The sequence below is a fragment of the Schistocerca americana genome, chromosome 5, assembly GCF_021461395.2.
Source record: "Schistocerca americana isolate TAMUIC-IGC-003095 chromosome 5, iqSchAmer2.1, whole genome shotgun sequence".
Lineage (NCBI taxonomy): Eukaryota > Metazoa > Arthropoda > Insecta > Orthoptera > Acrididae > Schistocerca > Schistocerca americana.
In genome coordinates this window covers 640,974,563-640,990,180 of record NC_060123.1, presented here as the reverse complement: position 1 = coordinate 640,990,180, position 15,618 = coordinate 640,974,563, and the positions used below count along the sequence as shown (strand labels likewise).

At 44.6% G+C, this 15,618-nt stretch overlaps 1 protein-coding gene across 1 annotated transcript in view; it reads left to right on the top strand.

Moving 5' to 3' along the window:
* LOC124616135 (snurportin-1) overlaps window positions 1-15,618 on the top strand; it is a 114,598-nt gene that overhangs the window by 28,154 nt on the left and 70,826 nt on the right. Inside the window, exons 2-4 of the mRNA XM_047144409.1 lie at window positions 2,754-2,844; window positions 4,778-4,912; window positions 15,091-15,252. Coding sequence (XP_047000365.1) covers window positions 2,754-2,844; window positions 4,778-4,912; window positions 15,091-15,252 — 388 coding nt within the window. The remainder of the gene's footprint in view (window positions 1-2,753; window positions 2,845-4,777; window positions 4,913-15,090; window positions 15,253-15,618) is intronic.

The window sequence follows — 15,618 nt, the reverse complement described above, 5'->3', positions numbered from 1 at the left end:
CGTTTATCAGTCCACATTATTTTAATTTAATAGCAGCCTGTAAACGATTTTTAGGAGATCTGAGTGTGATGCACCAGTGATAGTGGATTTTCACAATGTGTGGTGCTTCATGATTATGCCTTTTTTGGTTGCAAAGTATCAACATAACTTCCCTAATGATGTTGCATTAAGAATGTATTTGATTTGGGTTTTTAGGAATTTTGACATTCCTTACCTGGACACACTATTTTTGGTTGGTGGTACTGAACCCAGGTATCATTTCTTGTGGCAGATCTTGCAAGTGAGACATCACCATCTTGTTTTAGAGGCATAAACTTGCCTTTTTCTTAATCCGGGTGTAAGCTGCTGTGGAACCTGTGTTGCAGACACATCCTACAAATTGATCACATCATGTCCAACCTGATGTGTTGCAAAATGGCAATGATTTACAGTTGCTGCTTTATGATCTGCTGTCACTCAGAGGTTTTACATTACAAAGTCTTCAGTGGCTGTGCTGTTTTCGGAAGTCAAAACTAAATGTGCCTGATCTAGATGAAGACCATTGGCTTCACGGCACACCACTTGCAAACTTGCGACACCTTACGATTATTTGTTGCTGTGACAAGCTTGCATCCCCATACTAGACCTTCATTATGCATTTACTTTAAATAGGTTTCACACCCTACTTTTTCAGAAGCTGAATAACACAATCTCTTCGCTACTTCTGTATTGCTTTATAGGCATCTCCACAATGCTTCCACTTTTATAAAAATGCTGACTAATTTATAGACTAATGGTGACATGGCTGTTTAGATTAGATTAATACTTGTTCCATAGATCATGAATACGACACTTCATAATGATGTGGAACGTGTCAGGTTAATAAAAGATGTCTGTACAAGATATTACATTACACAAAATATTGCATGACACTAATGTTTAAGTTGTTGTTTTTTTTTCTTTTTATTTTTTCCCTCTTAATTTATATCTAAAAATTCAGCCAATGAGTAGAAGTTGTCATCTAGAAATTCTTTTAATTTATTTTTAAATGTTAGTTGGCTATCTCTCGGGCTTTTGATTCTGTTTGATAGGTGACCAAAAACTTTTGTGGCAGCATAATTTACCCCTTTCTGTGCCAAAGTCAGATTTAACCCTGCATAATGAAGATCATCTTTTCTCCTGGTGTTATAGCTATGCACACTGCTATTACTTTTGAACTGGGTTGGATTATTAACAACAAATTTCATAATTGAATATATATACTGTGAGGATCCCTAGATCCTTAAATAGATGTCTGCAGGATGACCGTGGGTGGGCTCCAGCAATTATTCTGATTACACGTTTTTGAGCAATGAATACTTTTCTACTCAATGATGAATTACCCCAGAATATGATGCCATACGAAAGCAGTGAATGAAAGTAGGCATAGTAAGCTAATTTACTGAGATTCTTACCACCAAAATTTGCAATAACCCTAATAGCATACGTAGCTGAACTCAGACGTTTCAGCAGGCCATCAGTGTGTTGCTTCCAGTTTAACCTCTCATCAATGGACACACCTAAAAATTTTGAAAATTCTACCTTAGCTACAGACTTCTGTTCAAAGTCTATATTTATTACTGGAGTTGTGCCATTTACTGTACGGAACTGTATATACTGTGTTTTATCAAAATTTAAAGAGTCCGTTTGCTGAGACCCACTTAATAATTTTGTGAAAAACATCATTTACAATTACATCACTTAGTTCTTGGTTTCTGGATGTTATTACTATACTTGTATCATCAGCAAAAACAACTAACTTTGCATCTACATCAATGTGGAATGGTAAGTCATTAATGTATATTAAGAACAGTAAAGGACCTAAGACCAAACCCTGTGGGACCCCGTACTTGATAGCTCCCCAGTTGAGGAATCAGCTGTTGTTTTAACATTACATGAACCACTTATTTCAACTTTCTGCATTCTTCCAGTTAAGTATGAATTAAACCATTTGTGCACTGCCCCACTCAAACCATAATGATTTAGCTTATCTAAAAGAATTCCATGATTTACACAATCAAAGGCCTTTGAGAGATCACAAAAAATACCAATGGGTGATGTCCGGTTATTCGGAGCATTTAATATTTGATCAGTGAAAGCGTATATAGCATTTTCTGTTGAAAAGCTTTTCTGAAAACCAAACTGACATTTTGTTAGTACTTTATTTTTACAAATATGGGAGGCTACTCTTGAATACATTACTTTCTCAAAAATTTTTGATAGAGCTGTCAGAAGAGAGATTGGGCGGTAGTTGTTTGCTTTTGCGATTCCATATTTATGTTCTTCATTTGACTTACTCTTGTTTACCAGTGGGAACTGAAATGGCCCCTGCTGTTGACAACTTTTATGGTAGGTAGCTAATAGTTTCAAAACTATTGTTAAATGTAATATTACAGCAAGTTTTCTCAGTGGGAAGTGATAAATTTTCGTGAATGAATTAACTGGTTCACCATCATAGTGAGGTATCCTGCATATGATAACTGGAACTTGCAAAATCCCCAAAACCACTATGAACAAGTTTACCCTTGTTTGGTTATACACATTTAAAATAAAGAGCCTCCCACCATCCAGCTAACCATTTTGCTACTAGGTAAAAATACACAGACTTCATCTGTCAGTTACTAAACTAGGAAGTGAGGAGTTTCCAATCCATTAATGCGTTCTTTTACAGTAACTATATGTGTATCTTGAAAACTGTTTTTGCATTCTGCTGTATTTATCTATTTCTTATATAGGAGTAGGGATGAATCCTTCAACAAAACACGTGGCTTGCTTGTCCTGGAAGAAGATCTTGAAGATGAGTCAATGGACTGCACTACTCCCAGAGTAAGCTTTACACACTTAGAGTAAGAATGAGACTTCTGCTCTATAACTTTGTCAGTCGTTCAGAATGTTTACATCCATTATTGGCACATCACTTACAAATAATAACCTAGTAGTTTTAGTTACTGGATCACAAGTAGTAGCAAAACATTCCAGTTTTAATTACTTTCTGAAACACACAGAAATGGAATTAAAATTACCATTGTATTTATAATAGTTACCACAATGTGCCACCTACATTGCCAACATCCAACAACCACCATCCACATACTTTAGGATGAGAATTCTTCCATAATTTATTTCTTCATTGTGTTATGTAGATCTCATCATGTTCAGAAATCTTATGATTCACTAGCCATTGTAGCCTATTTGGGCACTTTTAATTTCTCTCAGAAACAACACTAGAAAGAATTATATTATCCAGTTCTATCCTATGCCACACATAGTTTCTAATATTATTGACATAAAAATATATATATATTTACAAGATGTTTACCGTCAGTGGCAAGGCCAACCCTTCATCGCTTCAAACCCTCTTCTCTTCCCCCTTCAGTTGCCCCTTTCCATGCTCACACCTCCCTCCATCTCACACAGTCCCACCCCTCCCCTCAAGCACTGCCCCCTACCTCTCATGGCCCACCTTCTAAACCTTTCACCACTCATCCCTTCCCCCCTCCACCCCATCCCACGTTCATAAATGTTCCCCGATCTGGACTCTACCCCATGCTGGACCCCTTCACCACTCATCCGTTATTTCCTCCCATTCTCCCATCAGCCAACCCTGTCCTGCCTTCTCCCCTGTTGCTATCTCCTTCCGGCCCATATCGCCTCCCCACCTGCACTTGTTTTTCTCCCAACTGCAGCTGACCTTCTCTCCAATCCCCACTTTTCCCACACTCTTCCGACTCCTTACCGTCTTCCTTTGTCTCATCATCTCCTCACTTTCTGCTGTCTCCCACTCCTCTTCCCCCTAAAACTCTCTTCTCCCATCTATCATTGCCCTCTACCACCTCCTACACCCCCACCCCCACCCACCCCTGTTGGCTGTGGCTGCATGCCTCGACTGTCTCTCTATTTGTTCCTCAACCTTCTCCTCCTCCTCCTCCTCCTCCTCCTCCTCCTCTTTCTCCTCCCCTTCTTCTTCTTCTTCTTCTTCTTCTTCTTCTTCTTGCTTCCCACACTCCTTGATGTCACACTTCCTCCTGCTACCTCACATCTTCCTCTTGCACATCCTTCACCTTTATCTACTCATTATGACTACCTCCTGTACCTGCCTGCCTGCCTTCCCTTCCCTCTATGCCCCTTACCACCTCTCCCTATCCCCTGTAGTTGCCCTCTCTCTTTAAAATAACTGTTTATTGGTGAGTAATTATGTAATTAAATGTAATAAATAAAACAGTTTCCTTAGATTTGCTAACCAAACTGTCATTGCAGACTTCCATTATGAAGTTTGACATTAACTGCTAAAGAAGTATCTAATGTCTAGTAAGCTCTTGTTTTACAGTTAACTAGTTTTCATTATATCTTAGGGTACATGTAATTCTCTCTTAATTGTCTTATTGTCATTGTCTGTAGAATTTTAATATGGCATAAATGACTTTAGATAATGTTTGGTGTTAACATCAGTTCTGATTATCTGTTAAATTTTCTGTAAATTTTGACATTTAATAATTATGATTTTAAAAAATTCTCTTGAGTCTCTTACCACATTTATTCATTTGTAGGTTATCTGTGAGCTTTCTGAGCTGCGATGATAGCTTCTTAAGTTGGTCTTGGCATAAATAAATAAGTAAATAGTGCAGAAAATTCAGTGGTTTGTTTTTTCTTTGATTAGTTCCTTTATCTGTCTGCATTCACTTTTAATTAATTTAATGAAACTAAGAAGATACAAAACCTTACTGACTGAATTCTTTCATGCCCCTTCATCTTGCCACAGGTTGCAAGAAAGTGGCCATACTATGGTGTTCTAATGATGTCTGAATGGTTGCTGCAAGTCCCTGCAGATTTGGATAGCAAGTGGTTTGTTGTACCTTGTCCTGTGGGCAAACGAACTCTGGTAGTTTCATCTAGGGTGAGTTTTCTAGTATTTACTAAACCAGCTTTTCAATATATCAAACATTTTTATTATCTGTCACCATTAGCCTATAAAGATAACACACAGAAACTGTCTCAACAGTTGAATGCAAAATGCTGTGAGCATGCTAACATCAGTTTGTTGCAGTATTGCGAAACTTAATTTGTGCTCAAACTATTAATGTGTGTTCAGGTTAATACCGTTTTGCTTAGCAATTACGAGCAGCGCAACGACGATGGCGACGTGTCTCATTGCCAAAATATTGTGTCAATTGGACACGGTGAACTGGCAGTGCACCTGTGGACTGTTCAATCACTCCAGCATTAGTTTCTTGTAGTATTGTGGAACTTACTTTGTGTGTTCAGGTTAATGCTGTTTTTCGTAGCCACCAGTAGCAATTCCAGACTAGTACACTCTGGTGCTCACTGACATATTGTGCAACTTGTATATGTGTTATGTCCAAAACATCACGGAGAAATACACATCAAGTACATTGACAACATCCATCATTTTATCGATTAACTCTTTCATGATGATCCAAGCACAAATTGTTGTATTGTCAACTTATCCACATAGTTGCATCAAATGATGACATTGGGATGGCAACTGGTATGAGAGCCTTTTCGACGGGGGGAAAAAGGAGGGAGGGGTGTCTGGCTTTCACAATGGTTTCTTGTACTTCTACAACTTCTGCCCACAAGAGAAAGCTAGATGTGTCTCTTTTATTTTGTCAGTGCCAAAGTTCCTAGTTGTTTCTCGGTCTGACGAAAGTCAAGACTTCTCCACAATCAACCCTTTCATTATTCAGAAAGGTGTCTATGCAATTGCAGGTCCTGTAAAGTCTTGTTCTGAGTTATGAAAAGGCACCTTGTTGTTAGAAACAGACAGTGCCCTCCAGGCATATAAATTTCTTTGAACTACACTGATACACACCTTCCCTGTCTGGGTGGAAGCACAACGTACTTTAAATTCATCACGCGGGGTGGTTTATACAAGATCACTCGACAGATTATCCAATGAGGACAGTCAAAATTACCTGTCTGATCAGGGTGTAACGACGATACATTGAGTCGTGAAAAGGGTTGAAAAGGAATTGGTACTGACCTGCACTCTCTTCTTGGCATTTGACGGAGTTCAACTTCCATCGAACATTAAAGCAGGATATGAGATGATTTCAGTTTGCCCTTACATACCCATCCCTACGCATTGCTATTGGTGTCAGCAGTTTAATCGTACCAGCCAGTTATGTTCCAATATGGCCAAATGTGTTACCTGTGGCAGGAATGCCCATGATGGTCATTGTCCACCTCCATCCCCTCATTGCATCAATTGTATGGGCGACCACACTACTTCCTCTAGAGATTGTCCCATTTTTAGAGATGATTGAATTATTCAGGAAATCCAAGTAAAGGAAAAGGTGTCTACCTTTGCTGCTTGTTAGTTACTCACCAGTACAAAGACCACTGTGTTCCCAGTTAGTAAATATAGCACTGTCTTCGCCTCTCCTTGACCTACTAAGGAGGTAGCCATGCGGACTTGCAATCTCACCTCACCACCACTCTCCCATCACCGCCACCACTCTCCCATCACCGCCACCACTCTCCCATCACCGCCACCACTCTCGCACCTCCGCCACCACTCTCGCACCTCCGCCACCACTCTCGCACCTCCGCCACCACTCTCGCACCTCCGCCACCACTCTCGCACCTCCGCCACCACTCACTGTTTATACACCTCTGCCCCCCAGGGGGTCCACAACTCTTTCGTGGATACGTGCGTGGCGAGCACGGGGCCCCGAGCCATTGCAGCCTTCTTTCTCTCCCGGGCTGCATTTCCTTTCCCTTCCCCTCCTTTCCCCTCCATACCCCTTTCCCCTCGCCCTCTCCTCTCCCTCTATTGGTGTCCTTGCTTATGTTGGCCCCCGCTATCCTCCTGGTTCTGTTGGTTTTACACTCTGGCTTTGTTGCGTAATCATCTCCTCCTTTTGGCATTCCTTGGTCCCCCTCTGGGGTTTGACCTCCATTCCAAAATTTCTCTTCCGTAGTGTGAGCCATTTGGGGAAGAGCACCTTACCTAGTGTCTCCGACGTGTGCCCTCCTAGTATATTCCACCTTTTCTTCTACGTCGTTGTCTGATGCTAGGGTGCATAGCCAGCACGGTAGACAGCCCGTGTGGTGGGGTCGCTATGTACCCTTTTGGTTGAGCCCCCTGAACACACAGGGATCACACTTCTGATACCTGAGCTGTGACCTCCTCATGCATGCCTTGGAGTGGTTGCTCGTCATCCTGGAGCATCGGAACTCCCGGCAATGGCCGCCGTGCCAGACGGCCCTTGCTGTGGCTGGGTGGCGCCCGTGAGGAGAGCCCCTGATCGGAGTGGGTGGTATCAGGGCGGACGCTATGCAGATGAAACGCATAAGGGTCCAAACCTCTGGCCGCTCTTCTGCGGCCGTCTCTCTGCGTGGTACTGATTCCTCAAGTGCTGCTTCTCTTGCCCCTTCGGCCTTCCCTTCCGTGGCTACCCCCTGGGAGGAGGGTCAGGCCCGTCGTCTAGGGGCAAAACCTTTCCCCCGTTATCTAGTTTGCACCAGGACTGATGGAGATACTTTCACCAGTGTCAAACCTTTATTCTTTGTGGAACACATTGAAGACAAGTTCGGCGAAGTGGACTCCCTGAGCAAGATGCGGCCGGGTTCGTTACTGATAAAAACTGCTTCGGCTGCCCAATCTGCGGCCCTTCGTGCCTGTACCCATCTTGGCACAATTCCCGTGTCCATTACCCCTCACCAGTCTCTAAATATGGTACAAGGTGTGATTTTTCACAGAGACCTCATCCTTCAAACTGATGAGGAACTTCGGGACAATCTCGGACGGCGGGGTGTTCACTTTGTTCGGCGTGTTCAGAAGGGTCCTCAAGATAATCGTATTGATACTGGTGCCTTTATCCTGGCCTTTGAAGGGGATACCCTTCCTGAGAAAGTTAAGATTATGGTCTATCGCTGTGATGTGAAGCCGTACATCCCACCTCCTATGCGGTGTTTTAAGTGCTTGCGTTTTGGCCACATGTCTTCTCGCTGTACCCAGGACCCTCTCTGTGGTGACTGTGGACGTCCACTCCATGAGGGGAGTCCCTGTGTTCCCCCTCCTGTATGTGTAAATTGTCATGGTAGTCATTCTCCACGTTCAGCAGATTGCCCAGTCTATAAGAAAGAAAAAAAGATACAGGAGTATAAGTCTCTTGATCGTTTAAGCTACACAGAGGCCCGTAAGAAATATGCACGATTGCACCCTGTGTCCATGACATCTAGTTACGCCTTGGTTACATCTTCATCCCTTCCTCCCCCTTCCTTACCCCCGTCCCGGACCCCTCTCCTTCCCCCCTCCCCTGCGGCTCCCACACCTTCTCCTCTGGGCGCTGCTCCCCCTCCCCAGCCGGAGAAGTGTCCCACTCCTTCGGCGTCTGCCAGTCAAGGGCGCCTCTCCCGGGATGCCCCTTCCCGGCACCTTCCAGGTCAAAGGTCTGCTGCAGCGCGGCGACCGCGAGAGCCGCGGTCTATCGGCCCCCAGGTCGCCCGGTCTCTTTCTGTTCCTGATCTTGCTGCAGCTGGCTGCATTATGCCACACAGCCCTCCTCGATCTCAGCCTGAAAAGAAGAAGAAACATAAGTCCCGGGACAAAGAGCCTCTGGTGTCACCGGAGGTCCCTTCCCCGGCTTCACAACCGGATTCTGACCTGTCGTTTATGGATGTCGCCCCCTCCTTGTCGGTGACGGGTGGGGACCCGGCGGTATGACTGGATTTAGCGTGTTCAGCCCTCATTTAAACCATCGTTCCGTGGTTCTCCAATGGAATTGTAATGGCTACTATCGTCACCTTCCGGAATTGAAATCCCTTCTTTCGTCCTACTCAGCAGCTTGTGTGGTTCTCCAGGAATCTCATTTTACTGATGCTCACTCACCGACCCTCCGTGGGTTCCGTGTTTTCTGTCGAAATCGGGTCGGACCCTTGCGGGCTTCTGGTGGCGTTTGTACGTTGGTCCGTACAGACATTGCTAGCACGTGGATTCCTCTCCAAACTACATTGGAAGCAGTTGCTGTTAGGGTCCACTTAGACTCTGCAGTCACAGTATGCAATCTTTATCTCCCTCCTGACAGGACTCTTACACCTGCTGCCTTAACCACCCTTCTTCAGCAACTTCCTCCTCCCTTCCTCCTCCTTGGGGATTTTAATGCTCATCATCCTTTGTGGGGCAGTGCCTTTCCATCTAGACGAGGTCTTCTTATCGACCAATTTATTGCAGACCACGACCTGTGCCTTCTTAATGATGGCTCCCCTACTCATTTCAGTGCTGGTCATGGTACCTTTTCTGCCATTGATCTTTCTCTTTCTTCTCCCTCTCTCCTCCCTTCATTACACTGGTCGCCACACGACGACCTTTGTGATAGTGACCATTTCCCGTTGATTATCACGCTCCCTTCCCACTCCCCGATGGAGAGGTTACCTCGTTGGTCTTTCCACCGCGCCGATTGGCCTCTATATACTGCACAGGTCGAGTTTTCTCCCTCTTTGTCGGGTTGTATTGATGACGTCCTACGTGACGTGTCTGACGCGATTGTTCGCGCTGCTAACCTTGCTGTCCCGCGCTCATCTGGACAATTTCGTCGTCGGCAAGTCCCGTGGTGGAGTACGGCCATTGCCATTGCCATCCGTGATCGCCGTCGAGCTTTGCAACACTTTAAGAGGCACCCATCTGTAGCCAGCCTTTCTACCTTTAAGCGCCTTCGCGCTAAAGCCCGTTATTTAATCAAACAGGGCAAGCGGATATGTTGGGAACGATTCGTTTCTTCCCTTGGTTCCACTGTCCCTCTGTCACGGGTATAGGCTACACTTCGCTCTCTCCAAGGTTGCCATCGGCAGTCCACCCTCCCAGGCCTTCACCTCCCAGATGGCATTTGTACGGACCCATTAGTTCTTGCAGAACATCTTGCGACCCATTTTGCAGTGGCATCAGCGTCGGCCTCCTATCCAGCTGCTTTCCTTCATCAAAAACAGCAGGCTGAAGCTGTCACCTTATGTTTCACCACTTGTGGGTCAGAATCTTACAACGAACCTTTCACTGAATGGGAATTTCTTTCTGCTCTATCTGCTTCTCATGATACGGCTCCTGGCCCAGATTCCATTCATAACCAGCTGCTTCAACATCTCAGTGCTCCACAACGGCACCATCTTCTTCGGGTGTTTAACCGTATCTGGCTCCAGGGTGACTTCCCTTCTCAGTGGAGGGATAGCATTGTGGTTCCTGTCCTTAAGCCTGGTCAGAACCCCCTATCTGTTGACAGCTATCGGCCAATTAGTTTGACCAATGTTGGTTGTAAGTTACTTGAATGGCTGGTAGCCCGTCGGCTCACTTGGGTCCTCGAATCTCGGGATCTATTGTCCCCTTACCAGTGTGGCTTTCGAGAGGGACGATCTCCAATCGATCATTTGCTTCGCTTGGAATCCGCAGTTCGGCAGGCTTTTTCCCAGCGCCGCCATTTGGTTGCAGTGTTTTTTGACCTTCGCAAGGCCTATGACACGGCCTGGCGCCATCACATCTTACTAACCCTTCATCAGTGGGGTCTTCGGGGCCCACTCCCGATTTTTATCCGCCAGTTCCTGATCCATCGGTCATTCAGAGTTCGAGTTGGTACTGCTTTTAGTTCTCCACGGACCCAGGAGACGGGCATCCCACAGGGTTCTGTCTTGAGTGTCCTTCTTTTCCTCATTGCTATCGATGGACTTGTGGCCTCTGTCGGTCCCTTGGTCGCCCCTGCCGTGTATGTGGATGATTTCTGCATTTGGGTTAGTTCCTCCTCGATGCCATCTGCAGAACGGCAGCTCCAGGTGGCTATACGGCGTGCCTCTGCATGGACCCTCTCCCACGGGTTTCAATTCTCTCCTTTAAAATCGCGGGTGGTCCACTTCTGTCGCCGTACTACGGTCCACCCTGATCCAGAGCTCTATCTCGCTGCACAAAGATTGCCTTTGGTTCCACAGTTTCGTTTCCTAGGTCTTCTTTTCGACAACAAGCTCACTTGGCTGCCTCATATCAGACTCCTGAAGGTAGGATGTTTCCGTAAACTCAATGTCCTTCGCTTCCTTGCCCACTCCTCCTGGGGTGCGGACCGTTCCCTCCTCCTCCGTCTTTATCGTGCTCTAGTTCTGTCACGTTTGGACTATGGTTGTCAAGTTTATGGTTCAGCTGCTCCTTCCACGCTGCACGTGCTGGATCCAGTCCACCATCGTGGTATCCGTTTGGCCACCGGTGCCTTCCCTACTAGCCCTGTTGATAGTCTCCTGGTTGAAGCTGGGATCCCCCCCCTTTCTGTTCGGTGGTCCCAGCTTCTGGTGTCTTATGCCCTTACTATCCGTTCTTCTCCCGCTCATCCTTCCTATTCTATCCTATTCCCAGACCATGGACGTCGCCCGCCTGACTCCCGCCCTCGGGCGGGTTTACCGGTTGGGCTGCGCCTTGCGTCTCTTACCCGTGATTTTCGGCTTCCTTCTTTGTCCTGTCTTCCTCGCTCCCTCCCCTCCACCCCTCCTTGGTTAGTTCCTCGGCCTCGAATTCGGATGGATCTCCGCCGCGGTCCGAAAGATTCCATCCCCCCAGTGGTGTTCCGTCCCTTTTTCCGCCAAATTTTATGGGAGTTTCGGGATGCTGTTGTTTTTTACACTGATGGCTCTAAATCTGCTGATCATGTTGGGTATGCCTTCACGTCCTTTGTTGGAACGGAAAATCATCTACTGCCACCCTCATGTGGGGTGTTTACTGCAGAATTGATGGCAATTTCCCGGGCCCTTACCTTTATTAAACAATCCCAACACAACCGCGTTTTGTTATGTACGGACTCAATGAGTGGCCTTCTTGCTATTGACCGGTGTTTTTCGCGCCATCCCTTGGTCTCTGCCATCCATGACCATCTCGCTGATCTTCACCGTGCTGCTTGTTCCATTGACTTCCTATGGGTCCCGGGCCATGTGGGTATCCCGGGTAATGAGCTCGCTGATCGTTTGGCTGGGGGAGCAGTTACTTACCCCCCCGTTTTCTGTAACCCCTCCTGCAGCGGATTTACGGCTTCACATCAAATCCCACTTTGCACAGTCATGGGCCAATTCTTGGGAGGCTACTCCACTGTCTAATAAACTTCGTGCCATTAAGGTGAATACAGGCCCATGGCGTTCTTCCTTTAGCCTCTCCCGCAAGGACTCGACCACACTGTGTCGTCTCCGCATTGGCCATACCAGGCTGACCCATGGTTTCCTTTTGCGTGATGAGCCACCCCAGCTATGTGGTTGTGGAGCCTTCCAGTCAGTGGCCCACATTTTGGTTGAGTGCCCCCTTCTTTTGGCTCTGCGTGCTAAGTACAGACTCCCCCACACTTTACCTTTGATGTTGGCTGACGATTCCCGGATGGTCTCTCTGGTTCTAGGTTTCCTCCGGGAGAGTGGTTTTTATTCTCAGTTTTAAAGTTTTTAATCTCCCTCTGGTGTTGGGGCAGGGCGGTGAGTGTTTGGGTGTCTCCCACTGTAGGCAGTGTTCAGAGATTCCCGATTCACCTCCCTGACCGGAATCCTCTTTTCTTTCCCTTTTACTCTGTTTTTACCCCTTCTTTTTAAGGCTTGGTTAGTTTTTCTATTCCCATACGTACTTTCTGCATTATAGCAGTTGTACCTTTTAAGTCACAGGTGGTCTTGCCTATGCTGTTTCAGCATAGTGTTGGGTTCGTTCTCTTGCCAACTTCCCTCATTTGTTTTTACTAATGACAATGTGACTGCCCTTTTACGTTTCCCCTTTATCCGTTTTATTTTTCTGACTATACTGAGATGTCCCGTTAGCAGAATGGAGTCTATTTGAAACAAGGGACTGATGACCTTGCTGTTTGGTCCCTTTAACCTCAAACAACCAACCAACCAACCTATACACCTCTGTGTGGAATGTTTAATTTCTAAATAACAGTGCATGTGTTGGTTTCTGACTCATTGATTTATTTTACATTCTGTGTAATTCTTGTTGATTTGTTGCTGCGAAGTAAATAGTTACAGCTAATTGTTATAATAGTAGCAGTGGTGGAAGTTGGTTATAGGACTTCTATGCAACCTATTCTGTGTCTGGTTCCCCTGCCTTGAATTCATTTAGCAAGGGCCTGGCTAAGGGGATAAGTCAGAATTATGTAACTCTCAATGGGTTCACTCAGGCTGCACTATGCTGCTGTATTTATCAATAAATATCTTTGGAGATACATCAGGAGTCACATTTTGCAGCACAGCAGGATAGAAAATAATCAGCCTTCGTAAATAAGGATAATAAAGTATCAGTGTGCCTTGTTGGTTTTCAGAGAGTCATTCTGTGGCAAACTTAGAAATTTGGATATGATTGATGTTCAACCAATAATTCTTAACTGAGCATTTCCCATTTGAGGAATAGGAAAAGGAAGAAATCATATATCCTGTATGCCACTATACATCATGGCTCTTGGAGTTCATGTGTGTATGAGACAGAAATATGTCGGTAAACTGATGGGAATACAATTAAATGGTAAGAATACATAAACTAATCATTAACACATTCATGTGTGGGGAATGCACTCATTCATGTCCGCCGCCCCTCCCCCCCCCTCCTCCTCCTCCTCCTCCTCCTCCTCCATCAATTTTTTTCTCTTTCTTGAATTAAATGTGCTTGAAAGGAGGATTTATCTGCCAAGTTTCCTCACTCTTAGCCCTCTCTCCGTCCTCCACAGCCTCCTACCCCTGCCACCATCCAGTCCCTGCACTTCCTGCCAGGCAGTATTGAGTTCTCTCTCCTCCACGACCCCCCCCCCCCCCCCCCCCACCTCCCTTACACTGCTATTGCTATCCCTCCCTCCTGCTTTCTTGCCATGGACTGCTGTTCCCATTCAACATGACACAGTTACATTACCAAGCTGCCGAAGATAGCGATCATGTATGAGCTGTGCTTGCTGAGTGAATGTGTGTGTGTGTGTGTGTGTGTGTGTGTGTGTGTGTGTGTGTGTGTGTGTGTGTGTGTGTGTGTGTGCGTGAGCGCGCGCGCGCGCGCGCTCGCGTGTGTGTGTGTGTTCCCATTTCTGAAGGAAGATTTGGCTGAAAGATCAATGTGTGACAGTGTTTTCATTGTCCTTATCTGCAGCTCAGTATGTCATCTTTAAAGTAAGTAGCAATCTATCCTTTCCATGATATGTCTGTGCGTCCATCTGTCTATCTACCTATCCATTGGTCTGTTCGTTTATGTGTCTTCCTATCTGAGTTTGTAAGATTCTCTATCATAAAAAGAACTTGTTTATTTGCATCCTTTGGCATTCTTGTACAATGGGTAAGTCAGTTCTAAGTTTGGAGAAAGGTAAGGGCATAACTTCTAGTATAAGATCATGCTTAGTAAACCACTCTGATGTTCAAAACAAACTTCAGGTTGAGGACAACTCTGCCTTCAAGTGCACGTATTATTGTCTTGATGAGTTACAGTTTATGGATTCAGGTTTTGTGTAAGTATTTCTTCAATTTTCAAATAGTTAAAAATTTTATTAAAGGCTACTGTCCATAATGTAACATTTCTCTGCATATTTAATTAATGTTCCTAAGCAATGTAAGTATTCTGTTCACCATAGCATCCATCCATGTCTAGAAATAGGTTAACAATTATACTCAGAAAACCCTGGAAGGAGGCGATACAAATTTTTACTTGTAATGAGGATAATAGCCATAGATTTACAATGAATACTGAGTATGTTTCTTATTAATATATGTGATGTGCAGGTCAAGGAAAGTGATTCTATTATGTTGTTGACATTAAAAGTAAATTTTACATTCCAGTATAGTTCATACGACTTTGGAGCAAGTTATATGATATCCTTCATAGGGGCATGACATTAACGTTAAATCTCATCAAAAACTCGTGTACAACCCACAGATATGAATTTTAATTGAATTTATTTTCCAGTTGAAAATGTCAGCACTGGTAATTACCTGTTACAAATGATTGTGAACAGTTCTCATTTATTATGGGCATGACTATTAGCTGTTTCATATCAAACATTCCAAGTACTGTGAAGAATTGTGGGCATGGTAATGTTATTAGACTAATTTTTTTTCACTAGTGTCTGTTCTCATTGTTTTTATTAGCGAGGGACAAGAGCCTATGACAAGAGGGGCTTACCGACTGCATCGTTCCAATCTGTGTTACCAGCAGGCACAATGTTGGACTGTGTGTGGTGCAGGGAGCAACGTAAATATTTTGTGCTGGATGTTCTTATGTGGAACAGGAAAACATTACTTGATTGTGAGGTCAGTTTCCAAAAGTGTATACAGACAATTGCTTTACTGTTTACATGTAGTCTCTGATAATATTAGTAACTTCATATTAAATTTTAATCCCAACTGGAATATTTGTTCATGTGTTCAGTAGCTAGTGTAATTTGTGTCCCTCAGCAAAAGTGAGTTATATTTGTAACATAGATTCAAATTGATAACTGTGTCATTACCCTGTGAAAGCTTTTACAAAACGAAAGCGCTGGCATGTTGATAGACACACAAAAACACAAACAAACACAAACATAAACACAAAATTTTGTGTGTATGTTTGTGTTTGTTTGTGTGTCTATCAACCTGCCAGCACTTTCGTTTGGTAAGTCACATCATCTGTGTGTGTGT